The sequence below is a fragment of the Eschrichtius robustus genome, chromosome X (assembly GCF_028021215.1).
Source record: "Eschrichtius robustus isolate mEscRob2 chromosome X, mEscRob2.pri, whole genome shotgun sequence".
Taxonomy (NCBI): domain Eukaryota; kingdom Metazoa; phylum Chordata; class Mammalia; order Artiodactyla; family Eschrichtiidae; genus Eschrichtius; species Eschrichtius robustus.
The window spans coordinates 98,311,329-98,338,363 of record NC_090845.1 but is presented as its reverse complement, the minus strand read 5'-3'; the positions used below and the strand labels follow the sequence as shown (position 1 = coordinate 98,338,363).

The 27,035-nt window shown below is 39.0% G+C and overlaps 1 protein-coding gene across 4 annotated transcripts in view; it reads left to right on the top strand.

Annotated features, from left to right (window-relative positions):
- Positions 1–27,035, top strand: part of CHRDL1 (chordin like 1) — a 116,783-nt gene that overhangs the window by 14,907 nt on the left and 74,841 nt on the right. For all 4 annotated transcript variants that reach the window (XM_068532784.1, XM_068532782.1, XM_068532785.1 and 1 more), the window contains exons 3-4: positions 12,013–12,125; positions 14,697–14,790. In XM_068532784.1, coding sequence (XP_068388885.1) covers positions 12,013–12,125; positions 14,697–14,790 — 207 coding nt within the window. The remainder of the gene's footprint in view (positions 1–12,012; positions 12,126–14,696; positions 14,791–27,035) is intronic.

Sequence of the window (27,035 nt, the reverse complement as noted above, 5' to 3'; positions counted from 1 at the left end):
CCTACTCCATTCTAGAACACCATGGAGCAGAAGTCTAATTTGTGTGTGTACCAAGAAAATTGTATTCCTAAGACTTGGCTGAAAAATATACAAGTTATGTCTACAAAGTAATTTTGATTTTTCTGAGTTCTTTTAATTAATAAATGGCTTTGAGCACTTGCGTTTAGTCCAGGAATATAGCTTAATATAACAATATTAATAATAATAATGGTAATATCATAAAAGGGGAAATAAAAAGTTACTAGAAATGAATATGTATTCAACCTTCCTGATAAAGAAAAAAAGAAATATTGTTTCCACTTCCCTCACCAAATTTGCAAAGTTTTAAGCAATTAAAATATCCTGTGTTCGACATTTTCACACACTGCAATTGGAAAATAAATTAGTGTAGCTTCTCTGGAAGGCAGCTTGACAATGTAGATCAGGAGTTTAAAAGCATTGAAAACCTTTGACCCAATAAATCTACTTCTAAGGATTTATATTAAGAAAATAACCAGTATTGCATACACTGGTTTATATCCAAGAATATATATATTTTTAATTTATATTTTGGCCACACCGCATGGCATGTGGGATCTTAGTTCCCTGACCAGGGATCGAACCCGGGCCCCCTGCAGTGGAAGTGCAGAGCCTTAACCACTGGACTGCCAGGGAAGTCCTTATATACGAGGATATTTTTCATGGAATTTTTTTAAAAAGAAAGAGAAGGAAACAATTTGATACCCCCCAATAGGGGATGGGTTAAGAAATTATGGTTCAACTGTGTTAGTGGAGAATCATGTTACTAGGCATGTGGTATGGGGGAAATATTTAATGGCACAAAAACGTCCACAATGTGTTAATTTTAGAATGTAGTTTACAAAATGTATTGGGTTGGCCAAATAGTTCGTTCAGGTTTTCCCATAATGGAAAAACTGTAATGGGAAAATGGAACGAACTTTTTGGCCAACCCAATGTATTGTATATGCTGTTAATTTTATAATAAAAAACTTTATACACCTTTATGCACAGAAAAGAGACTAGAGACTAGAAAGAACTTCCAGTTTTTGGTCTGACATGTAAAGAGCTTCGAAGTTGTCACTCCCGTAAGCAAAAAGCTTAAGGAAGTGAAAATCAACAACTCCTCTTAAATGAATCAGAAAATTGAGGTCACAGGGCAAACTGCCTTGTGTTTTTTACTCTGAAAACTGGAAAGACAGGCTAATACAGTTACCACTGCTGGATCCTGGTAGGAGCACTTAGCAGGTAATTGACTAATTGCTGGCAAAGGAGCATGTTCTAGCTTGGGAGAGAAAAACTCTTTCTTCATGAGTTTTACCTCCAGGATCCCCACCAGGTTCTCAGGTTTGGTGAAAAATTCCTAACTGTTTCAGGTAGAGGAGGGAAAAGGTAACCATTTTGAAATAAGCCCAGAGCTCTTTGTTCTCCATAACTAAGGCCTGGCCTCAAGGGAAGTGATTTTACCAGAGCCTAACTGATGTTTTTTAAATAAATTTATTTATTTATTTATTTTTATTTTTTTTGACTGCGTTGGGTCTTTGTTGCTGCACAGGGGCTTTCTCTAGCTGCGGCAAGCGGGGGCTACTCCTTGTTCTGGTGCATGGGCTTCTCCTTGCAGTGGCTTCTCTTGTTGCAGAGCACGGGCTCTAGGCACACGGGCTTCAGTAGTTGTGGCACGTGGGCTCAGTAGTTGTGGCATGTGGGCTCAGTAGTTGTGTCTCATGGGCTCTAGAGCACAGGCTCAGTAGTTGTGGTGCACAGGCTTAGTTGCTCCGTGGCATGTGAGATCTTCCCAGCCCAGGGCTCGAACCCGTGTCCCCTGCATTGGCAGGCGGATTCTTAATCACTGCGCCACCAGCGAAGTCCCTGATTTGGGTTTTATCAGAGCCTAACCAACCTGGAAGAAGGAATATATACCCAACTCCACTAACTGTCCTGTCTCACCTACATTGATGGGGAGGAGCAAAGTTAATTAGCACTTTTGAAGGTCACAGCTCAGGGACATGGATCACTAAAAGACTGAGAGCTAATTATACAATTATAGAACACTTCTCCTTCCCCCACAATTTACTACCACATCAATTGGAGTCCTGTATAATAACAGGAGATTGAAAGGACTGCAAGCCTTAGACACTATTTAAGAAGGAGAACTAGGGAAACCCAAAAACAGTGGGGGGGGGGGGGATAAACAAAGACACTAGGCAAATTTTAGCCTCTGACACCATGGCTACAAAAAAACAGTAAAATTAGCCTAACTCCTAACTAGAGTAACATAGAATCTCACACTAATGCTCTACTTACCTCAGTTACTTTTCCCCAGTACATCATGTCTGACTTGCAACAAAAAATTACGAGGCATGCTAAAAGACAATAAAATCAATCTGAAGAGAAAAATCAAGCATCAGAACCAGGCTCAGATATGGCAGATATTTTGAAATTATCAGACTTGGAATTTAAAATAAATAAAATTAAGGTACTAAGAACTCTAATGAAAGAAGTAGGCAAAATGTAAGAGTACATGGGCAATGTAAAGAGAGAGATGAAAACTCTAAGAAACAATCAAAAGGAAATGTGAGAAATCAAAAACACTGTAACAGAAATGAAGAATTCTTTTGATGAGCTCATCAGTACACTGGCCATGATTGAAGGAAGAATCAGTGAGCTAAAGATATGCCAAGAGAAACTTCCCAAGCTGAAAAAAAAAAAATTTAAAAAATTCAACAGAATAGTCAAGAACTGTGGGAAAATTACAAAAGGTGTAACGTGTATGTAACAGGAATACCAGAAGGAGAGGAGAAAGGAGCAAAGGAAATATTTGAAGTAATAATGGCTGAGAATTTTCCAAAAGCAATGACAAACAGCAAAGCACAGATCCAGGGAGCTCAGAGAACACAAACCAAGATAAATATGAGAAAACCTACACCTAGGCATATCATATTTAAACTACAGAAAATCCAAGACAAGGAGAACATCTTGAAAGATGCCAGAGAATTTATGTCATAGAGTGTTCTGCCTTTGTTTCCCTCTAAGAGTTTTATAGTGTCTGGCCTTACATTTAGATCTTTAATCCATTTTGAGTTTATTTTTGTGTATGGTGTTAGGTAGTGTTCTAATTTCATTCTTTTACATGTAGTTGTCCAGTTTTCCCAGCACCACTTATTGAAGAGGCTGTCTTTTCTCCATTGTATATTCTTGCCTCCTTTATCAAAAATAAGGGGACCGTATGTGCGTGGGTTTATCTCTGGGCTTTCTATCCTGTTCCATTGGTCTATATTTCTGTTTTTGTGCCAGTACCATACTGTCTTGATGACTGTAGCTTTGTAGTATAGTCTGAAGTCCGGGAACCTGATTCCTCCAGCTCCGTTTTGCTTTCTCAAGATTGCTTTGGCTATTGGGGGTCTTTTGTGTTTCCATACAAATTGTGAAATTTTTGGTTCTAGTTCTGAGAAAAATGCCATTGGTAGTTTGATAGGGATTGCGTTGAATCTGTAGGTTGCTTTGGGTAGTATAGTCATTTTCACAATGTTGATTCTTCCAATCCAAGAACATGGTATATCTCTCCATCTGTTTGTATCATCTTTAATTTCTTTCATCAGTGTCTTATAATTTTCTGCATACAGGTCTTTTGTCTCCTTAGGTAGGTTTATTCCTAGGTATTTCATTCTTTTTGTTGCAGTGGTAAATGGGAGTGTTTCCTTAATTTCTCTTTCAGATTTTTCATCATTCGTGTATAGGAATGCAAGAGATTTCTGTGCATTAATTTTGTATCCTGCTACTTTACCAAATTCATTGATTACCTCTAGTAGTTTTCTGGTAGCATCTTTGGGATTCTCTATATGTATTATCATGTCATTTGCAAACAGTGACAGCTTTACTTCTTCTTTTCCAATTTGGATTCCTTTTATTTCTTTTTCTTCCCTGATTGCTGTGGCTAAAACTTCTAAAACTGTAGAAAACTATAGACCCAACACAGCCATAAATAAATAAATAAATAAATAAATAAATAAATAAGTAAGTAAGTAAGTAAGTAAGTAAATAAATTTATTTAAAAAAAATAAATTGTTGAAAGAAAAAATCCACCAACCTAGAATTCTGTATCCAGCAAAACTGTCCTTCAAAAGTGTATGAGACTTAGGTTGCTTCCATGTCCTGGCTATTGTAAATAGAGCTGCAATGAACATTTTGGTACATGACTCTTTTTGAATTATGGTTTTCTCAGGGTATATGCCCGGTAGTGGGATTGCTGGGTCGTATGGTAGTTCTATTTTTAGTCTTTTAAGGAACCTCCATACTGTTCTCCATAGTGGCTGTATCAATTTACATTCCCACCAACAGTGCAAGAGTGTTCCCTTTTCTCCACACCCTCTCCAGCATTTATTGTTTCTAGATTTTTTGATGATGGCCATTCTGACCGGTTTGAGATGATACCTCATTGTAGTTTTGATTTGCATTTCTCTAATGATTAATGATGTTGAGCATTCTTTCATGTGTCTGTTGGCAATCTGTATATCTTCTAGTGGCAAGACGGGAATAAAGACACAGACCTACTAGAGAATGGACTTGAGGATATGGGGAGGGGGAGGGGTGAGATGTGACAGGATGAGGGAGTGTCATGGACATATATACACTACCAAATGTAAAATAGATAGCTAGTGGGAAGCAGCCGCATAGCACAGGGAGATCAGCTCGGTGCTTTGTGACCACCTAGAGGGGTGGGATAGGGAGGGTGGGAGGGAGGGAGATGCAAGAGGGAAGAGATATGGGAACATATGTATATGTATAACTGATTCACTTTGTTATAAAGCAGAAACTAACACACCATTGTAAAGCAATTATACTTCAATAAAGATGTTTAAAAAAAAAGTGTATGAGAAATACAGATTTTCTCAGACAAACAGAAATTGAAGGAAATTTTCACCAATCAACTTGCCTTGCAAGAAATGTTAAAAGAAATTCTTCAGGAAAAAGGAAAATAATATACGTTAGAAACTCAGATCTATATAAAGAAAGGAAGAGTGTTAGAGAAGGAATAAATGAAGGTAAGAAAAAATCTTTTATTTTTCTTATTCTTAATTCATCTAACAGAATAAAGTTTGTTCAAAATAATAATAGCAACAGTGTACTGAGTGATTATAGTTGATGGAAATGTGAAATGAATGACAACGATTTTATAAAGAATGGGAGAGAGGAATTGGGACTACTCTACTATAAAGTACCTGCAGTAGCTGTGAAGCAGTATAGTGTTATTTGAAAGTGGATTTAGATTAGTGTAAATGTGTACTGTAAACTCTAGGACTACTACTAAATTTAAAAAATAAGTATTATTGATATGCTAAGAGAAGAGAGAAAATAGAATAATAGAAAATACTCCAAAAAAGCCAGAGAAAGCAGGAAAAGAGTGGAATACACACACACACAAAGAAAAAAAAATCAAGGGAAATGAATAGAAAATAATTACAAATTTGGTCAGTTTTAATCCAACTGTATCAATAATCACTTTAAATGTGAATGGTCTACATACACCAATTAAAAGACAGACTATCAAAGTGGATTATAAAAAAACAAGACCCAACTATATGTTGTCTACAAGAAACACACTTTAAATGTAAAGGTATATATAGATTAAAAGTAAAGGGATGGAAAAAGATATAGCATGCTAACACATAGTAATCAAAAGAAAGTGGGAGTAACTATATTACTTTCAGACAAAGTAGACTTCAGAGCAAGGAAAATTATGTGTAAAGCTAACAGAGCATTAAAATATGTGACACAAAAACTGACAGAACTGCAAGAAGATACAGACAAATCCACTCTTATAATTAGAGACTTTTACACCCCTCTATTAGTAATTAACAGGATCCAGCAGGCAGAAAATCAGTAATGGTATAGTTAAACTGAACCACGCCATCAATCAACTGGATCTAATTGTCATCTACAGAGTATTTCATCCAACAACAGTAGAATACACATTCTTCTCAAGCTCACGTGAAACATTCACCAAAATAGACCACATTCATGGGTCATAAAACACACCTTAACAAATTTATAAGAATATAAATTATACAAAGTATGCTCTCAGAACACACTGCAATTAAACTAAAAATCAGTAACAGGAAGATACCTGTAAAATCTCAAAATATTTAGAGATTAAACAATATACTTCCAAATAGCACATAGGTCAAAGAAGTCTCAAGTGAAGTTTCAAAATATTTTGTATTATATGAAAATAAAAATATAATTCATAAAAATTCATGGGATATAGTGAAAGCAGTGCTTAGAGGGAAATTTATAGCATAGAATTAATATATTAGGGAAAAAGAAGACCTAATGTCAATAATCTAAGCTTCCACCTTAGAAAACTAGAAAAAGAAGAGCAAATCAAACCCAAAGTAAGCAGAAGAAAAGAAATTTTAAAAAATTAAAGCAGAAATCAATGAAAGTGAACCAGGAAAACAATAGAGAAAAATCAATGAAACCAAAAACTGGTTCTTTGAAAAGATCAATAAAATAGATAAACCTCTAGTCAGGTTAGCTAAGAAAAAGAGAGAGAAGGCACAAATTACTAATATCAGAAATGAAAGAAAGGCCATCACTACTACCAAAAGCATAATAAAAAATATTATGAACAACTCCATGCCATCATTGTGATAACTTAGGAAGAAACTTACCAATACCTGGGAAGATACAACCAACCAAAACTCACACAAGAAGAAATAGACGATCTGAATAGGCTTATATCTGTTAAAGAAATTAACAATCTTCCAAAACAGAAAGCACCACACCCAGATGATGTACTGGTGAATTTTACCAAACATTTAAGGAAGAAATAATACCAGTACTACTCTACAATCGGTTTCAGAAGATAGAAGCAGAGAGAACATTCTCCAACTCATTCTATGAGACCAGTATTACCCTAATACCAAAACCAGACAAAGACATGATAAGAAAGGAAAACTGCAGAGTAATATCTCCCATGCCCAAATCCTCAACAAAATTTTATCAAATTGAATCAAACAATGTAGGACAAATCCAGTCAAGTGGGATTTATTCCAGGTATGCAAGGCTGTTTCATCATTCAAAAAATCAATTAATGTAATCTATCACATCAATAGGCTAAAAAGGAAAAAACTACAGGATGATATCGATAGATGCAGAAAAGCCATTTGACAAAAGCCAACACTATACAGCAAACGAGAAATAGAGGGGGACTTCTTCAACTTCATAAAGACCATCTATTAAAAAATCTACAGCTAATACCACACTTAATGGAGAGAAGCTGTATGTTTTGCCCCTAAGATCAAGAACAAGGCAATGGTGTCCTCTCTCACCATTCCTATTCAGTGTTGTATTGGAAGTCCTGACTAATGCAATAAGGTGGGAAATGGAAATAAAGTGTATACATATTTGGAAGGAAGAAATAAAACTACCTTTGCTAGCAGATGACATGATTATTTTAAAAATCCCAAAGAATCAACCAAAACACCCTCCTAAAATTAACAAGCAATTATAGGAAGGTTTAAGGATATGAGGTTAATATATGAAAGTCAGTTGTTTTCCTATATACCATCAATGAACAATTGGAATTTGTAATTAAAAACAATACCATTTACATTAGCACCAAAAAATGAAATACTTAGGTGTAAATTTAGCATAATGTGTATAAGATCTATATGAGGAAAACTACAAAACTCTCAGGAAAGAAATCGAATAACTGGAAAGAGATTCCATGTTCATGGATAGAAAGACTCAGTATTGTTAAGATACCAGTACTTCATGACTTGATCTATAGATTCAGTACAATACCATTCAAAATCCCAGCAATTTACTTTGTGGAAATCAAAAAAGTAACTCTGAAGTTTATATGGAAAAGCAAAAGACCCAAAATTGCCAACACAATATTGAAGAACATCAACAAAGTTAGAGAACTGAAACTACCCAACTTCAAGACTTGCTATGAAGCTATAGTAATTAAGACAATGTGATGTCATTGAAAGAATAGACAAATGGATCAGTGGAGCATAGCCCAGAAATAGACCCACACAAATATTGTCAACTGATCTTCAGCAAAAGGAGCAAGGACAATTCATTGGAAAAAGGATACTCTTTTCAACAAATAGTACTGGAACAACTAGACATCTGCATGCAAAAAAATGACCATAAAAAATAACTTACAAAGCGGATCAAAGACCTAAAATGCAAAACTATAAAACTTCCAGAAAGTAACGTAGGAGAAAATCTAGGTGACCTTGGGTTTGTTAATGAGTTTTCAGATACAACAAAAGTATGCTCCATGAAAGAAAAAATTGATAAACTGGACTTTATTACAAGTGAAAAATTCTGCTGTGCCAAAGACACTGTTAAGAGAGTGAAAAGACAAGCCGCAGACTGAGGGAAAATATTTGCAAAATGCATATCTGATAGAGGACTTGTACTGAAAATATACAAGTAACTCTTAAAACTCAACAATAAGAAAATGAACAATGCAATTAATAAATGGGCAAAAGAGCTAAACAGATACCTCACCAAAGAAGATACATACATGGCAAACAAGTATATGAAAAGATGCTCAATTTCAAATGTCATTAGGGAATTGCAAATTAAAACAACAAATGAGATACCACTGCACACCTATTAGAATGTGGAGACAGCAGGAACTCTCATTCATTGCTCGTGGGAATGCAAGATGGTACAGTCACTTTGGAAGACAGTTTGGCAGTTTCTTAAAAAGCTAGATGTAGCCTTACTCTAAAATCCAGCAACCACACTCCCAGGTATTATGCAAATGAGTTGAAAACTTATGCCACACAGAAACCTGCACACAAGTGTTTTTAGCAGCTTTATTCACAATTTCCAAAAATTGGAAGTAACCGAGATGTCCTTCAACAGGTGAATTGAGAAACAAGCTGTACATCCATACAGTGGAATATTATTCAATGATAAATGAGCTGTCAAGCCATGAAAAGACTTAGAGGAATCTTAAATGCATATTGCTAAGTGAAAGAAGCCAGTCTAAAAAGACCGCATACCCTATGATTCCAACTATATGACATCTTGGGAAAGACAAAACTATAGAGGCAGTAAAAAGTCAGTGGTTTTCGGGAGTTGTGGGAGTGGAGTGGGGGAAAGATGAATAGGCAGAGTAGGGGATATTTAGGGCAGTGAAACTATTCTGTATGATACTATAATGGTGGATATATGTCATTATACATTTGTCATAACACATAGAACTATGCAAAGAGTGAGTTCTCATGTAAACTATGTACTTTATTTAATAGTAATATATCAGTATCGGTTCATTAATTGTAACAAATGTACCACACTAATGCAGGACGTTAATGCCAGGAAAAAGTGGGGGTGGGGTGAAGAGGGGATATATGGGAACTTTGCGTACTTTCTACTCAGTTTTTTGGTAAGCCTCTGTTGAAAATCAGTAGACCCATAAGTGTGGGTCCTTGTCTGTTTTTTGACTCTCCATCCTATTCCATTGGCATATTTGTCTAACCTTTTTCCAACACCACACTATCTTGAAAACTATAGTTTTATATTGCCTTGAAATCACATAGTGTGTGTCTTCCAACATCTTTCTTTTTCAAAATTGTTTTGGCTATGCTGCTTCCTTTGCCTTTCTTTAGAAGATGTAGGACTATTCAGATGATCTATCTTTCCTTGAGTAAGCTTTGGTAATTGTGTCTTTCAAATAATTCATCCATTTCATCTAAGATGTTAACTGGTGTAAAATTGTTCATAATATCTCCCTTTTACCCTTTTAATATCTGTAGCATCTATAATAAAGACCTCTCTTCTGTCCCTATATTAGTAATTTGCATCTTCTCTCTTTTTATCTTTGTTAGTCGTGCTAGAAGTTTATAAATTTTATTGATTATCTTAGAGAACCAGGTTTTGGTTTCATTCATTTTTTTCTATTGATTTTGTTTTCAATTTCATTGACTTTGTTTTTTATTATTCATTCCTTCTATTTTCTTTTGGTTTATTTTGTTCTGCGTTTTTCTAGTTTCTTAAGGCATTGATTTGAGATTGTTCCCCTTTTCTAATATAGGTACTTAGTGATATAAATTTCCCTCTAAGTACTTCTTTAGTTGAATCCCACTAATTTTGATATGCTGTGTTTTTATTTTCTTTTAGTACAGGTACTTTCTAATTTCTCTTTTGATTTTTTCCTTCAATCCACAGGTTATTTATGAATTACCAACATATTAAAAGTGGTTTCTTCTCATGCTGGAATTGTGTGTATGGAATGTTTCTTTTTTTTCTATATACTTTTACATTTTTATTTTTTTCTTTTTCTGTGTTTTCCAATTTTCTACACGGAGCAGGCATTATTACCTTTCTAATTAGAAAATAATCAATTATTATAAAATAACACTCTACGTTTTGTAGCACTTTATAATTTACAAAGAGCTTTATCTAATTCTCCAACATTTGCTTGAGAAACATATAATGCATATTTCATAGATGCCGAAAATTGAGATTGACAGAGCTAAATGACTTGCTCGATGCCACACAACTAGAGCTAGTTAGGATTCAGACCCAGATTTTCTGACTCCCAGTTCATCGTCCTGAAGAAGTTGGAAATAAAGATTTGAAAAGTAATTTGGAATTTATCTTGTGGGAAGCTGGAAAGAATCAACAGAGGGTCTTTGAAGCAATAAGTGACATTTGAGGCATTTATCTCAGTGTAGTTTTAATTTGAATCTCTGATTACTAATGAGGTTGAACAGATTTTCCTGTTTATTGCCTGCTCTCATTTCTTCTCTAAAGTGCTCTTCATGTGCTTAGATCATTTTTCTATTGGATTGGTTGGTCCTTTACTTATTGATTTGAATGATTGGAAAATATTCCAGATGCTAACACTGTATTTATATTAATAATTTATTTGTTGGAAATATCTTCTTCCTGTTTCTTGCTTATCTGTCTTTTCTTTATTCTTTCAATTTTGATCATCAAGGCAGTATCTACTGGGGAGTGTGTGGGGAAATTAACGTGTTTGCAACAAGAGGTGTCTCAGTTTATTTTGACCTTGTATGATGGGAAGGAGGATGGGAAGCAGGAGATAGAAGAGGATGGGATTGGAAGACAAACCACATGATTTGGAAATTCATTTACTAGTCATTTGTCAGTTGCTTACATTTATTGGCCACAGTGTGCTGGGCCATGTGATAGATGGAGAGTGAAGAATAAATGTTTTCTACATTCGAGGACCTTTTACCTTAATGGAGAAATGAGAGATGTAAAATAAGCCAAGTAACACAGTATGTGCTCAAGTAACTCTGGTACAAGATAAGCTGTGGCTATCAAAAATTATATTCCAGCAAAGGGGAAGGAGACATTACTTTTAGTTAATTGAGAATTGTTTAAGCAAGAAGTCTGTACGTTGAATGAGAACAAGGACTGTGTGTGTTTCTGCTCAGCATTTTATCCCCAGCACTTAGCATAGTGCCTAACAAAGATCAAGTGCCCAAGTATTTGTTTAAGGATGGAATGATGTTAGCAGGTGCGAGCAAAGCCTTTTATAGGGACCTAACACAATGTGTTTAGTTCATCACTCTACACCACCACCAGGCAGCTCTGAGAATGTTCTGATAGATCAGCATTTCAGACCTTAGCTTCCATTTCCGAAGCAAGGGAGCACAACCTTTTCCAAAATGACACACGGCATGCTCCCTTATCTTACCATTAGAATAGCAGTAGTCAAGATTTTGGCTTCACTGTCAGGCAAACCTGAGTTTGAGTCTCATGTCAGTTACTAACTCGTTATATGACTCTTGATTTCCTTCACCTATAAAATGAGACTAATAGTGCCTACCTTACTGGGCCATTGTAGAATCAAATAAGGAAAGCATGTAAAATACTGAGCCATCATAGGGGTTCTATAAATATTCCCTAGGCCTCTTCTCTTGATGTACACTAAAATGGATGGAACCTGTGATTGCCTTTGGATTTTGTGATTGGTCCATGTTTTCTAACCGGCATATTCTATCTCCTCCCTCACAGATTCAGAGACATATTGTGTGTTTCAAGACAAGAAGTACAGAGTGGGTGAGAGATGGCATCCTTACCTGGAACCTTATGGGTTGGTTTACTGCGTGAACTGCATCTGCTCTGAGGTACAATCTCCGATGGCATTTGATTTCCTAATTTGCTCCTCAGCACGCAGAGATGCTTTCAAGTGCCTAGATGGCCAGGGAGCATGAGTGATAAAAACGTAAAAGAAGTTAGGAAGCAGATTGTAAGGAAAAATACACATCTCCTGTCTTTTTCTTCTGTTGCCTTTTGGCTTGATTTTCATGGGATCTCGATGAGTATTTGCTATAGACGGACACTTAATGGTCTCTTAGCCAAATGATATAGGACATGGAAAAAGTGGAGTGGAGGAATAAGCTCAGTATAATGCCTGGATTGTGAGGCAGTATCATTTTTGAATACCACTTTCAAGACTGGCCTTTAGAGAAGAGATTAGGACAGATTATAAGCTGGTTCATATGGAGAGTGTATTTTATGTTATTTCAGCCAGTGACTGTAATTAGGATTGAGGTTGTGAAACCTTGGCCTGTACCTTGTGAGGATTAGAGTTCCCTTGGCTTGGCCTTGGCTCCAGTCCAGTCACTCAAAGAGGCATTTGGACAGCTTAAATGCCATCTTTGCAATAGACAAAGCAGGTAGTCCCATCTTTCCATGGCCCTGACCCAGGACCACAGCTATGAGGTTTCTCAGCCTCAGCCCTGTTGACTCTTGGGGACAGATCATTTCTTGCTGTCGGGAGCTGTCCTGTGCATTGTAGGATGCTTAGCAGCACCCCTGGCCTCTATCCACTAGAAGCCAGTAGCACCAACCCCAGTTGTGACAACCAAAAATGTCTCCAGACATAGCCAAAATTACTTGGGGAGCAAAATGGCCCCTGGTAGAGAACCAATGCATTAAGCCAATTGGGAAAGGAGGCCTTGTACTAGGCCTTGAGGATTGAGAATTCTGAACATATAGGAAGAATTTTCAAGACTAGCCTCTCACTTGAGACCTCATGGATGAACTGCAACCCCTCACTAGTGCCCAGGCAGAACAGGAGCATTCACTTGCAAGCCTGATTCTTTTGCCATTTGAATAGAAACTTGGGCTTTCAGAATTTTGAGCATGTGGAAACCTAACCTTCAGGCAACATTAGGTGGTCTTAACAGGCCACAGGGCTCTAGAATCAAGACAGACCAAGTTTCCAAGCCTGGCTCTGCCACTTCTGAGCTGTGTTATGTTCAGCAAGTTATCTAACCTCTCTGAGATTCCTTCAACTTCTTCTCCTTTAAAATGGTGTAATGGTATTACCTATTTCATAGGGTTATGGTAAGGATTAAATTCACTAATCCATCTCAGTCACCTAAAACAGTGCTTGGTCACAGTCAATATTCGAGAAATGCTAACTGCATAACATCACTATCATTATGGTTATTATTTTTATTAATCTATTAACTCTAGAACAGAAATCAGTATAAGGCATTAAGGAGGAATCAGTTGAGACCTCAGCCAGGTGCAGTGATTTCTGATATGCTTTGGTGATCTCGCTTCAAGATGACACCACCTGGCTCTGAGGAGTGTGACATGTAGGGAGGCTCCGTGGTGTTTCCAGACGCAATGCTCCAAAAATTTATTCTAGAAAATACATGAGAAAAGAAAAAGATTTGTGGTAAGGTGATTCAAATTTGGGTTTCAGAAGCCTGCCTCTTTAAATAGCTAGGGCAGTTATTAAATAGAGCATCTGGAGACTGATTAACTGCCTGGTATGGCATGATTGTGTCAGATTCTTGACCCAACGCGTTGGAAATGGACAGCTAACCCTTGGGGGCTGAGGCTTTGCTATCTGCAGGGCAGTGAAAATGTTACTGTGATCCCAATGCCAATGGCTCAAGTGCTAGGCATCTTCTCTCTACATCCTCTTCATTCCCCTCTCCCCCCACAAGAGCCTGATGGATACAAGTAACCCGTACTTCAAATGAATTACAGATGGCAAATGTTAATGCAAAATTGATTTCCAAAGTCTTCCTTTGTTCTAGCAGTGGCTGAAAGCTGTCAGAGCTAGGGATCTTGTCATTGTAAATCAGGCAGGGACCCAGTCGCCCCCTCCCCCAGTCATACTAGCTAATCAGTTCAGTTCCAAACTCTAGCTTGTTCTCAGTAAAATTTTGACTTGAAAAGGAAATGAGAAGAGGAAGCACTCAGTCTTCGGGACCAAGGCAGAGTTATGTGGAATCCAGGATCCACGTGCTAGGGCTATCTCCTTGCCCAGGGGTGGGTAGCAGCTCAAGGGACCCATTGCTCATTAATCCCTTCCTTCCATGACATTGGGCAGGTGATTATGAAATCACACTAGGCTCTTGGAAAAGACGTGAAGAACTGGGGAATGGTAGAAACGTCACAGAGCCAAGTCAGAAGAAGCCTTCCAGTAATTGTGGGAGGCTTTGAAAACTGGGGCAGTAGTGATCCTTAGGAAATCATGCCAGTAAGCTATCAACCAACCCAGCGGAGGTGCTAGTGATGAGAAAAGGAAAGAAAATGCTGATTTCATTCAGTTTCTCGGGAATGTGTTATTCACTGTCTGGGTGAGTCCCTGCATGACTGTTTCCCAAACTGGCATGATCCCAGTGACCTTGAAAAACACTTATTTTGTTATTGTTGTTGCCTCTCTCTTTCAGAACGGGAATGTGCTTTGCAGTCGAGTTAGATGTCCAAGCCTTCATTGCCTCTCTCCCGTGCATATTCCTCATCTTTGCTGCCCTCGCTGCCCAGGTAAACCAGTTCGCCTCTTTCTCTTCTGGCTCTCCCTCTTCCACCAACCCACCCCTTTTCCCTAATTCCCCAGAAGGGGAAACTTCCAGACAGGAATAACAATAGGACACTTTCAGGCAGCGCGTGCACCGGCCTCTAAATACTGTTTATAGCCCAAGTGGGCTATTCAAGGCTCTAATAAGTTATTGGGTACCCAGTAACAGATTTTCATTAGGCTTTTAATCATTTGAAGGTGGATGTCAACTGGGGGAAGGGAATTGTGGCCCAGAGATTTTTCTTCCATAAACAGCCTCTTCCTGCCGTGGGCAGCAGACACCAGGGGAGTTGTAGCATGGAGGCACGTGTCCTACACAATTAGTGCTGGAATTGCATTTGAGCATAGCTTCTAAATGATGAGGGGCTACTCAAAAAATCAAAGGAGCTGAACCAGTGGGGTTTATGACAGTATAAAGCTGCCTGCCTGCTCCAGACTGTACAGTTATTATGTATACATTGTTCAGAGCAAGGCTAAGGGGAAGGCAGGCAGAGACTTTTTCCCAAGGCTATTAGGACGTCTACCTTCATGGTTTGTGGCTAGGGTGTTTGAGGCAGGGGCTGTGTCGGTGACACTTTGTTCACGTCTGGGGCCTGGCTCCCACGCCAGAGGCATGCAGGCACGGGATGATTCAGAGAATGCCCATGGGCCTGACAGCAGTCCTAGGTAAGTGATCATCTTGCCATCTAGGTAGTAGAAGCTTTGTAGTCCTGTGAGTTGATTCTGTTTCCCTTGAGGACAGAGTTGGGGTCCATGGGTGGACTTTGGGGGGGGTTAGCAAACCTTTTAAAATTGTTTGCAGTTTTTGGTGTAACAATGTATGTGTGTAAATTCCTTTAGAGAAGATCTATAGCTTTATTGGTATTCCTAAAGGGGTGTTCATGACCCTAAAAACATGAAGAACCACTAGCCTCTGGCATAAATGGTGCTTTTTAAAAGTAGTGAGGAACTTCCAGAACTTACAAGAGAGAAACCAAAAGTGTCAGGGCAGAAATGGTAGGAATGAGGCTAGGAATGAGGTTCAGTGACAACTCGGTTAACTGAAATGTTACAGGAATGGAGATTTTGTTGAATAGAGAAGAAACCCCGAAGCCCTTTTTGTCACCACCTTTATAACTTATACTTTCTTACATTGGTAAATACACTCTGATTCTTTGGGATTCTTTCCCAGATGGCAAAAGATCATGCCATGTCACAGGTTTATCATGCTGAGTATTGGTGACCATAGTATATGCTTCAGGATATGAGAGGCTGACTTGGCATATCATCAACCTAAAAGTTGTTCTTTGAAATAAAATAAATCCCTAAATGAAGTTTACCATTCTTGTGTGTGTTTATTTGCTTCTTCTATTTAAACTGGATTACAAGGGTGTAGTATGGGAGGATTCTTTCTTTTTTTTCATCTGGCAGGTTGCCTGTCAAATAGCCTTATAAAAGCTTCTTATCCCAGAAGTCTCTAAAAGTGGTCTAATGTCATAGGAATTGATCTAAATGGCTGTGCAGAAATTGTGCTTTCCTGGGAAGGAGGTTGGGGCAGGGCCCAGACACAGAGCGTAGGGTGGAAGCGCACAGAGTGGAAGATGGCTGTCATCTACCCCAGCTGCATAACAGGAAGCAATTACTGAGAAAAAGGGAAAGTATAAGCTAGCAGTTCTTTTGAGAGAAAAAGAAAGTATTAAAAGAATTGAGGTCATAAGTCCCAGAAAAGATAAAATGGAAAGAAATAAACACCATTATCTTTAAGACTTTAAAAGCCCATTTTATGGAGTATAGAAACCAGCTGTTCCTTTCCTTTTCCTTCTTGTTCTTGCAGGTCACTTCCTTGTGAGTTCATTTTTCTTGTTAACTGTAACCTTTAACAGTTCTTTCTGTGGGTAGTGATACTGAAGTTCCCTAATCCTTATACGCAAAAATGTCTTTATTTGGCCCTCATGTTTTTAAAATATTTATTTATTTATTTAGGCTGTGCTGGGTCTTAGTTGTGGCACACGGGATCTTTAGTTGCAGCAGGCAGGATCTTCTTTTTTAGTTGTGGCGTGCAGACTTCTTAGTTGTGGCATGTGAACTCTTAGTTGTGGCATGCATGTGGGATCTAGTTCTCCGATCAGGGATCGAACCTGGGCCCCCTGAATTGGGAGTGCAGAGTCTTAACCACTGGGCCGCCAGGGAAGTCCCTTGCCCTCATTTTTGAATGATAATTTGGCTGGGTATAAAATTATAGGTGCACGTTTATTTTCCCTCAGCACTTTGAAGATATTAATAAATGGTTTCTTGACTTCCTTTGTTTGTGGATAAGAAGTCTGCTCTTTGATTATAGTTCTTTCATAGGTAATCTGTCTTCTTCTTCTTCTAGCTTTTAAGATATTCTGTTTTCTTTGATGCACACAATGAGGTGTGTTGATGTATGATTTATTTTTATTTAGCCTGCTCAGCACATGATTTTTTTTTCAGCCAAAGGACTCAAATTTCTCTTCAATTTTAAGTCATTATTTTTGTGAAAATTACCTCTCCTTCTCTCTGTTTGTTCATTCTTAATCTTGTCTTTGGTATATGTCATTGCAGCTCATTTAATTTACACTCTGAGTCTCTTAATGTCTCCTTTATTTTTTCCCCCTAATGATATATTGGAATACTCCCTATAATGATATATTACTTCAACTCTGTCCTCCAATTCGTGAATTCTTTCTCCAGCTTTTTCATGCCTACTATATAGACTATCTGTTGGGTTTTATTTGTTGTTTTATTTTTAATAACTGTATTTTCCCCAATAACTGTATTTTGAATTATTGATATATAAAAGTCTACAAATTGCCATTTTATAAACCCCTGTTATTGTTTCTTGGGGTCTTATTCTCATTTGTTTCTTTAAGGTATTTAAATATTTATTTAAAGTCCATTTCTGATTGTTCAAATGTCCATTTTGTTTCAGCTGTGAATTCTCACTTTCATTGGGTTTCTTGATAGCTTTTCTTAGTTCCAGATTTCCCCTAGTTTTCTAAAATTTTTGTTTAAAAACTCGTCATCCGTGGGGTTTTTCTCTTGCATAAGTCCTTCCTTTCTTGTGGTAGCATTGTTTCAGGCCTTGTAGTTCACTTAGCACTAAACCAGGTCATAAGCTGGTGTCCCACCTTGGGCTTCCTCATATCTAGATGGTCTGTTTCTACCTCTGTTTTCTTATGCAGGGCTAGTCCCTGATAATGATCTTGGATTGGGACCTCAGCTGCAGCTGCCCATCTTGGGCAATCTGTCCATGTGAGGGAACCACCTTGGGTGGGCAGAGCTATGTCAGCCCCTGTTTACATGTGAGGAGTGTGACTCTAGTCCCCAGCTTTACATAGGAAGCCATTTATAGGCCATAGTTCTTACTCAGCTGTCTGGATATAACTGTCTATTTCTGGTCCCAGCTGCCAGTGGACCATATCACTTTGGCCCCCATTTATTGCTGTACTTTTGCCTGTGTTTTATTTCATAGAGTTTCCTTTTGTTTCTGAGGATGATTTTGCAGTTTTAAAGTTTTATTTATTTATGTTTACTTTTATATTTCGTCTCTCACTCTTCTTTGTTCAGAAAATAGCAGGGCCTTTTCTCATGTGCTCTCTATGCCATATGGAACTGGAATGCAAACCAGCTATTTTTTTTTTCTGTTGAAGATAAAACAAGAATAAACAGGTTTAAACCATAGCAGAGAAGAATGGAGTTTGATAAAAGAAAGAACTTTGGGACACAGTGGTTGTTAAATCCTAGAATAAATGACTAAGGAGAATTTTAGTCTCTTTACTGCATATTTCTGGAAATAAAAAGCTACCCACCCATCTGAGAGAGTTGGCACAGTTTTGCTTTGAGACAGGGCAATGGATGTGATGAGTCCTCTGTATTCCTTCCACCCCAATGATTATTAGACATGAGGAAACTCATGCCTTCAGGGCCACAGGAATGTTTGGTCAAAGGAAGGGGCTCTAGTTTTCTGTCTTAAGACAATGGAAGGCACTGTGATGAAAACGTCTTCACTGAAAAATAGAATATTTAAAGCCAAGATGATGAACAAGTTCTATATCAAAAAGGGAAAACAAACAAGGAAGGCATATATGCAAGGTTTTACATACTATCCTACAGCAGTAGCAACTTCAGGGAGTGTTTACTGGGTAGTGATGGACTTTGTGGGAAGGGTCTACCTGCCATGCCTAGAGCCCATCTTCCGTTGGAGGGAACAGAGGAGACTTCACCCCCTATCTGTTTCTGTGTGTCCCAGGGCTCTTGCTTTCTAAACTTCTTAACCCCCTGAAATTTCCAAGGTTCTCACCTGCATTTGAGGTTGTCTCCTGTAGCTCCTGCTGAACCGTGGAAATCAGAGTATGCAGACTGCTTTTCCAGAATTACCAGAGAGAAATTGATACCATGATATCATGATACCATGATACCATGAAGAGCAAGTGAAAACTTTTTCTCCAGCACTTTCCCAGGCCTCCATGGCAGAGATCAAGTCTTGGTCACATACCACAGGGCTCTACTGGGTCCAGAGGCTGGTGCTACACAGAAGGTAGAACATTCATAATGAAAAAGTCAAGACTGCACAGGAGTTAGAAAGGTCATTAAATTCATCCCAGTCTCTAAGCAGGACTCTCTGTTGTCCCTGATGAAAGATTTGTAGGAATGGAATTCCGTATCTTCTCTTTTGGGGGAGTTGAATGGTAAAGGGGGAAGGGGGAGAGAAAGAATATGACTTGCTTCCTTCTGTTCTTTATGTATAATTTTTATCACCAAAAGACGACTTTTATAGTGACCAGGAGCCTAAATCGCGATATTATCTAACAGTTTTCTTTCTAGTTTTTAAATTTATTTTTATTCTTATTTTATTTATTTTTGGCTGTGTTGGGTCTTCGTTGCTGCATGCGGGCTTTCTCTGGCTGCGGTGAGCGGGGGGCTACTCTTCGTTGCAGTGCGTGGGCTTCTCATTGCGGTGGCTTCTCTTGTTGCGGAGCATGGGCTCTAGTCTGTGGGCTTCAGTAGTTGTGGCTCGCGGGCTCAGCAGTTGTGGCACGTGGGCTTTAGAGCACAGGCTCAGTAGTTGTGGTGCACGGGCTTAGTTGCTCCGCGGCATGTGGGATCTTCCCGGACCAGGGATCGAACCTGTGTCCCCTGCATTGGCAGGCAGATTCTTATCCACTGTGCCACCAGGGAAGCCCCACTAACAGTTTTCTGAAATGGCCATTCCATTAAGAATTTGCTATTCAGAATGAATAAACTTGGGTTCCCTTAGAGGTATTCCAACATTCCCAGGTCATTAAAGAGCTGTTATAAATTTGCCAAAATATCTGATTTGATCTGTTACCAGAGACCTAATCCAGTGTTTCCTTTTCGGCTAGGTATGAAGAGGTTTAGTTCTATGATATGGTTTTAATAGAGAGAGTGACAGTGTGGTTTTGCCAAGAGAGGCACTCCTCACCCCAGTCTTTCACATTCCAGGCAGGGTAAGGAAATAAGCTTTCCACAGATGCGCTATAGTCTGTGTGCTCCCATAAGGAGATGCTGGAAGCCCTATGCCATTTCTCTCTCATCAGGAGTTGGGTAGTGAGCTAGCTAGTGAATACAGGCATTTCTGCTATAACGCAATATGTGCTTTTCTGAAAATCCTCCCATTCTGCAAAACTGTACACTGAAAAATAACAAGCTTAAGGAAAAAACAGGATTGGAGCAAACAACTCTAAACTGATGCAAGTTTGTAACTAGAGTACTAATAAAACAACTGTACTAATAAAATACTAGCGTGGTTTAAAAAGTCATCTTAGATTTCTAATAAAGAATGTTAACAGTCAGTAGAGACTTCATCCTTTAAAGTGGTGACTTTAGCTTGAAGGAAGGGGGTATAAGGAAAGGTTGAGGCCGCTGAGTTACAGAGACAAGAGAAAAATGCACAAGATCAGAAAGAATCATGTGATAAGCATTTAGAAGACCGAGCATACGGCCAGACTGAGCCAAGAGGGAGAATGTGAGGTGAAAAGGAATAGGATAGACTACTGTGCTCCTTCATGGTTCGCTGATTTCAGTTGTGTTAGTGTACTTGGCATTCAGTTGCTGTCACTTGATGGTACAAAATATGAATTTGCTAAGAAAAATTATGTATGAACCAATGCAATTTCTGTTTTATATCAACATCATTCTCTTATCTACCACTCGCATATGAACAAGTTTGGATTACACAAATCTATACTATAGCAGAAACAGACTACATAAGATAGGAGGTAGCTATATGGCATGTGGCCTTGGACAGTTTAGAGTGAGGGTTGCAAGTCACTCAGCCACTCTGAATCTGTTTTTTGGTCTGTAATCGCTGGCCTGTCTGCACATTGTGTTCCGGTACATTTATATAAAAAGGGAGTCTACTTTTAGGACTATGTCTGTCTCCATGTCTGTGACTTCCAGTGTTTTAGGAATCAGGTAGACAGGCCTTTTTTGCTCCCTCCAGTTGTTTGTTTTTTTAAGGGCAAAAGTTCAAGGGGGAGACTTATCTATTTTTAGCTGTGGTAAAGTACACATAACATAAAATTTATGATTTTAAAGTGTACAATTCAGTGGCATTAAGAACATTCACAATGTTGCTGCAATCATCACCACTAGCCTAGTTCCTGAAATTTTTTTACCACCCCAGAACAAAACCCTGTGCCCATGAAACAGTCATTCCCCATTACCCGTTCTGCTCCAGCCCTCTGGCAACCACTAATTTGCTTTCTGTTTCTATGGATTTTACCATTCTGGACATTTCATATAAATGAAACCATAAAATATGTGGTCTTTTGCATCTGGCTTCTTTCACTTAGCATAATGTTTTTAAGATTTATCTATGTTGTAGCACGTATTAGTAATTTATTCCCTTTTATGATTGAATAATATTTCATTGTATGGATATACCACATTTTGTTTATCCATCAGTTGATGGGCATTTGAGTTGTTTCCACCTTCTGGCTATTGTGAATAGTGCTATGAACATTCATGTACAAGTTTTTGTGTGGCATATGTTTTCGATTATTTTGGGTATATACCTAGGAGTGGAATTTCTGAGTCATATGGTAATTCTATGTTTAACTTATTGAGAAATCTCTCCCAAATTTTAAAGCTATCCCATCTTCTTTTGATTCATCTCTTTGAGTATCTGCTGCCATCCTCATGGTTGCTTCTGATTGCTGCTGTTGCCATCATTCATGTCTAATCTCCACTGTGCTCTGCTCGTTCCTTTTGCTCTTTTCTGAACTCTGTATTCACTTGCCTCCTGCGTTTGATTGAAAAAGATCAATTCCTTTTACATAGTAACAGCTAATTAGCATATTCTTTTCCCTTTTTTGTAAGGGAACTACAAAAGCCATAGTATACAAGATGATTGATCAAGGGTCATTTCTTTGCCTGCAAAAGATTGGTATTTTTTTTTTTTGGCTGTGCCACATGGCTTGAGTGATCTTAGTTCCCCGACCAGGGATTGAACCCAGGCCCTTGGCAGTGAGAGTGCAGAGTCCTAACCACTGGACTGCCAGGGAATTCCCAAAAGGTTGATATATTAATAAAAACTCTTTCTGGGTCTAGAGCTATCCAAAAGCCTGAGGATTCTGGAATGTTGGTCTCTGGATAGCAGAGGTTTTACTTTATTATTATTACTATCACTGTTAGCATTCTTATACTGATTATTGAGAGGTGGCCACAGAGATGTTCACTGTTGATGAGTAGATCCTCCATGTCTATACTGACTGGTGTCTTGCCTCTTAGACCTCTTTCACTGTCTTACATGGTTTATTTCCATTGTTTTCCTCATACACTTGCTCTTTGAACACTGCAGAGTATAAAGGGTTAAAACTTCTCCAGGAAAGTGGCATCCCACTTGCCTTCTGCCAGGTGAGGTGATTTTTGTCTCTGGTAAACCCTGGGGATTTAGTTCCTTTTTTAAAAAGAATGTGATTTCCTGTTAGCATTCCAGAAGCCCTTATGCCATACAAGAACAAGACATTTAGGAAAACTATGGCTTTCTGTCATGGTAGAGCAGAACTCTTCTATTTCTTTCAATGGACGTTAATCAAAGCTGGCCCCACGTAAAGGTGAAGAAGGTGGCACATCATTGAGGGATACTGAAAAGCCCCATTTGTCCCAAATAAATCTCCCATGTGCTTGCTATATTTAAGAAACCTCCACCATTACAATCATTCTTCTGGGTTAAGACATTGTTTCCCAAAGTTTGCTGCAAGGAACACAATTTTATGGGACAATTAATAGGGTTAACTAGAGAAAACATTTATATGGTCAAATAAACTTGAGGGTTTCTGGATTAGAGAAAGTTAGACAGGTGTCTTTTAATGCAGGACTTCTCAAAGCCTTTAGTATGTTAATATGCACTATGAATCTGTAAGTGAGTGTATGGGATGAAGTATTTTCCAGACTTATTCAGCCATGGGACCTGTTTTTTGTAGAGTACTTATTAGCAGGATTAGTGTTCTTTATTATATGTTTTAGGAAGTCTTGGATTATGCCATTCAATTTCTAAAAGTTGTTTATATTATAGCAATAAGCTTTGGTAAATACAGTATCTTAGTTTGGAGAAGTTCATTAGAGTAGCAAGCCGTTTTAGAACAAGACCCTAAATTAATGTTACTTAAACTTTAGTGTACGTAAAGGGATTTAATAAAATGCAGGGCTTCCCTGGTGGCGCAGCGGTTGAGAGTCTGCCTGCCAATGCAGGGGACACGGGTTCGAGCCCTGGTCTGGGAGGATCCCACATGCCGCGGAGCGGCTGGGCCCGTGAGCCACAATTGCTGAGCCTGCGCGTCTGGAGCCTGTGCTCTGCAGCAGGAGAGGCCGCGACGGTGAGAGGCCCGCGCACCGCGATGAAGAGTGGCCCCCGCTTGCCGCAACTGGAGAAAGCCCCCGCACAGAAACGAAGACCCAACACAGCCAAAAATAAATATAAAAAAAAATAAAAATAAAAATAAAAATAAAATGCAGACTGCCGGGCCCTACACTAAAAATTCTGATTCAGTTGGGCTGTAGTGGGTATTCTGCATTTTAAACAAGCACCTCAAGTAATTCTGTTGCACTTGGATGGGGGACGGCACTATGGTAACAGGGCCCAGGGGAGATCTTGAGGTGAGAGCAGTCCTGGGCAAGATCCTGGGCAAGGCCCTGTGCATCTGCAGAGAGCTGAGGGCAACTTGACAACATTGTTTCTCTGATAATGGGGAGCACAGGCACCCCCAGAAACATACTTTGCCTATGTGACACTCCTCCAGGACCAACCCCGCAGTAACATGTACTCACTGTTCCCTCTGGCTGGTCTCCCTGCTTTCCCAGAGCTCCCACCCAGAGCCTTTCTCTTCTGCCATCTTCCACATTCAGAGCCCCTGGCTGTCAGGTCCAGAAAGAAGGACCCTCCGTGGGGAGCTCACCCCTCTACCCCACCCATTGTCCGTGACTTGTTGTTGGCGAGAAATGAATGGCATTTCTCGGAATTAGCCCAGGAATTTCTGTTGGTAAACAAATGAAACTCTCAAAGGGAAAAGCAATCAACATAGTTTGAAATAAAATCAGTGTTTTCAGCTTAGTCTGTTTTCAACTTAGTTTGAAATAAGAGTCACATCTAGGGTATTTTAAGGAAAGGATTAGTAAAATGTCCTTTAGTGAGCTTTCTTCCTGGTTGCAGGGCTGATCCAGAAACCAGGGCCTGCTTTCTGAGTAAGCAGAGCAGGAGATGATTACCTTGGTTTCCCGTGACCTGTCCAGCCAGCGTTGTGTCAGGCTCCCCCTCTCCCACCCCACCCTACTTCCCTGCCAAGTTGCTTGATAACCTGAAATGCTATTAAAATCTTACAGCTTCATCTTTTGAATTCAGACTTTGATTCTTGATAAATTCATCTATCTTTGGAGGTGATAACTCTTATTAATCATTTTTAATTTAACTAGCACACAGGATCTAGAAAGCAGAATCTGATGGTAGTGAATGGGGGTGGGTGAGTAGGGGAAGATCCTGAGGGCACTAACCTGGGTACCTGGAAGAGTTATGCAGGGGCAGGGGCCGGGGTCGGGGGTGAGGGTAGGGGTGAAGGAGGAGCCTAGGGGATCAGGCTTTACCTTCCCCATAGCCCTGCAGAGACCAAGCCTCTCTGTAATATCAAGGATAAGTTCTTTATTCGTGGTGGAAGACACAGTGGTTTCTAGGATGAGTTGCTAACTCTCAAGTTTTTCACTTTGGGGTTCTTAACTTAAAACCAATATGTTTCAGAAGTAACCAAATATCCTTGCTATCTGTTGTCTAGAGCCAAAGGGTTTCACTTCAGGGTTTTGGATGCAAAATAACTATAGCCCAAAAGATTTACCAGATTATTTGCAGCCACTAAGATAAATAGCAGCCTTTATTAGACTGATTTTCCTCTGATTTTTGTATCTAGATTTTTTACACCGTCAGCTATTCCCTAAAAGTGATTTTAGAAACTGGCAGATTGAGGGTGACAGTTATTAAAATCTGTTCCAAAATCTACCTCCTCACAGGACTCCATGTTTTTGGCCATAAAGTAGTCTACTTTAGAGATATCTTGATGTGTTGTCTTTTGTCTTTGCCACATACACGTTAAGACCCAGAGAGTGGGAAGTGGTCCAGCAATAGATATGTGACTGCTGAAACAGGGGTTTTTTTTCTGTTTTTTTTAGGGCTGTACTCCCTGAATTGGAGAGAGTCTATGAAGTGTATGTACTGTATCTTTAAAGAAAGGGATAAATCAAAGTTGTCTGCAGGAGGGGGAGGAAGAAGGTTGGTTGGATTTTTTTTTTTTAATTGGGGAGAAAAGGAAAGACATCAAACTTGGGAGTAGAGGTTACTTTTAAAACAGAGAGATAAGGTGAGTGTCCCTGCAAGCTCGATTTTCTTTCCTTTAGCAAATTCATGCAGCTTTGAATTCTTCACATTCACAAGATCCTGCCTTCAGGGATCTAAGGCCAAACCAGAGTCCACGCTCACCACCCTACCTTTTATAAGCGGTATTCCTTTAGTATTTTAATAGGAGAGAAATGGGGGTTAGGGTTAGGGAGCAAGAGGGGCAGGAGAATGTGGCTTGCTTTTTTCCTGGCTTTCTTTCTCTATTTCCCTTCCTCCCTCTTCCCTCCCTCTCTTCCTTCCTTCTTTTTAAAAAATCTCTTTTTTATTTTAAAAAAATTTTATGGTCACAAAGTATATATAACAAAATTTCCCATTTTAATCACTTTCAATTGTACAGTTCTGTGGGATTAAATACACATACATTGTTGTACGACCATCACCACCATCCATCTCGGGAATTTTTTCATCTTCCCAAACTGAAACTCCATTCTTATAAACCACTCCCCTCCCCCTCCTCCTCCCCCAGCTCCTGGCCACCACCATTCTACTTTCTGTCTCTGAATTTGACTCCTCTAGGAACCTCATATAAGTGGAATCATACAGTATATTTCCTTTTGTGCCTGGCTCATTTCACTTAGCAGAATGTCTTCCAGGTTCATCCATGTTGTAGCATGTCTCTTTTTTAAATGGGGACAAGAATGGAAAAGAAATTTGAGAAGAGGCTGGTGGTAGAGATGAGAAAGCAAAGTCAGGAGATAACCAAGGGGTCTTAGAAGAATCTAGCAAATGGTTTTCTGAGCGTATTTTTCATAGGATTAGGAAGACTGCAGAGACCGCATTGTCTTTGACAATGACAGGTCTGACAAGCAGTAACTGCCAGTAATGACTGTGTGAAATGCTGGGTTTTGCAAGACAGACATATTCATTATTAATGTTTCCCAGGGAACTTCAGAGAGCATCACGTATTAGGAGCTGATTACTGGCAGGTTTGTTATCTTTTGGAGAAATCCTTAGGGGTAGAACTGTATCCCTGTTTCCCTTTACCTGGAGAAGTACATCTCCGAAAGGGCCTCCTCTGAGATTGCTTTCTGAGGGCAATCATGTCTGGAGCTATACAGTATGGTTTTATTAGAAAGATTATTAAAGGATTAGAGTATCAAACCTATGAGGCAATGTTGAAGGAAAAGTGTGATTACCGAGCCTGGTGAAAGAAAGACTAAAGGGACTTCAACAAACTTCAGAAAGATAAATGGGTCTTAGAGGATGCAGATCAGCTTTCTCCTTCCGTCTCCAAACGGGGAGAGTGGGCAAAAATGAGCTTCAGCATAAAAAGTTAGGTACAAGGAAGGATTTCCAGGCTTAAATAAG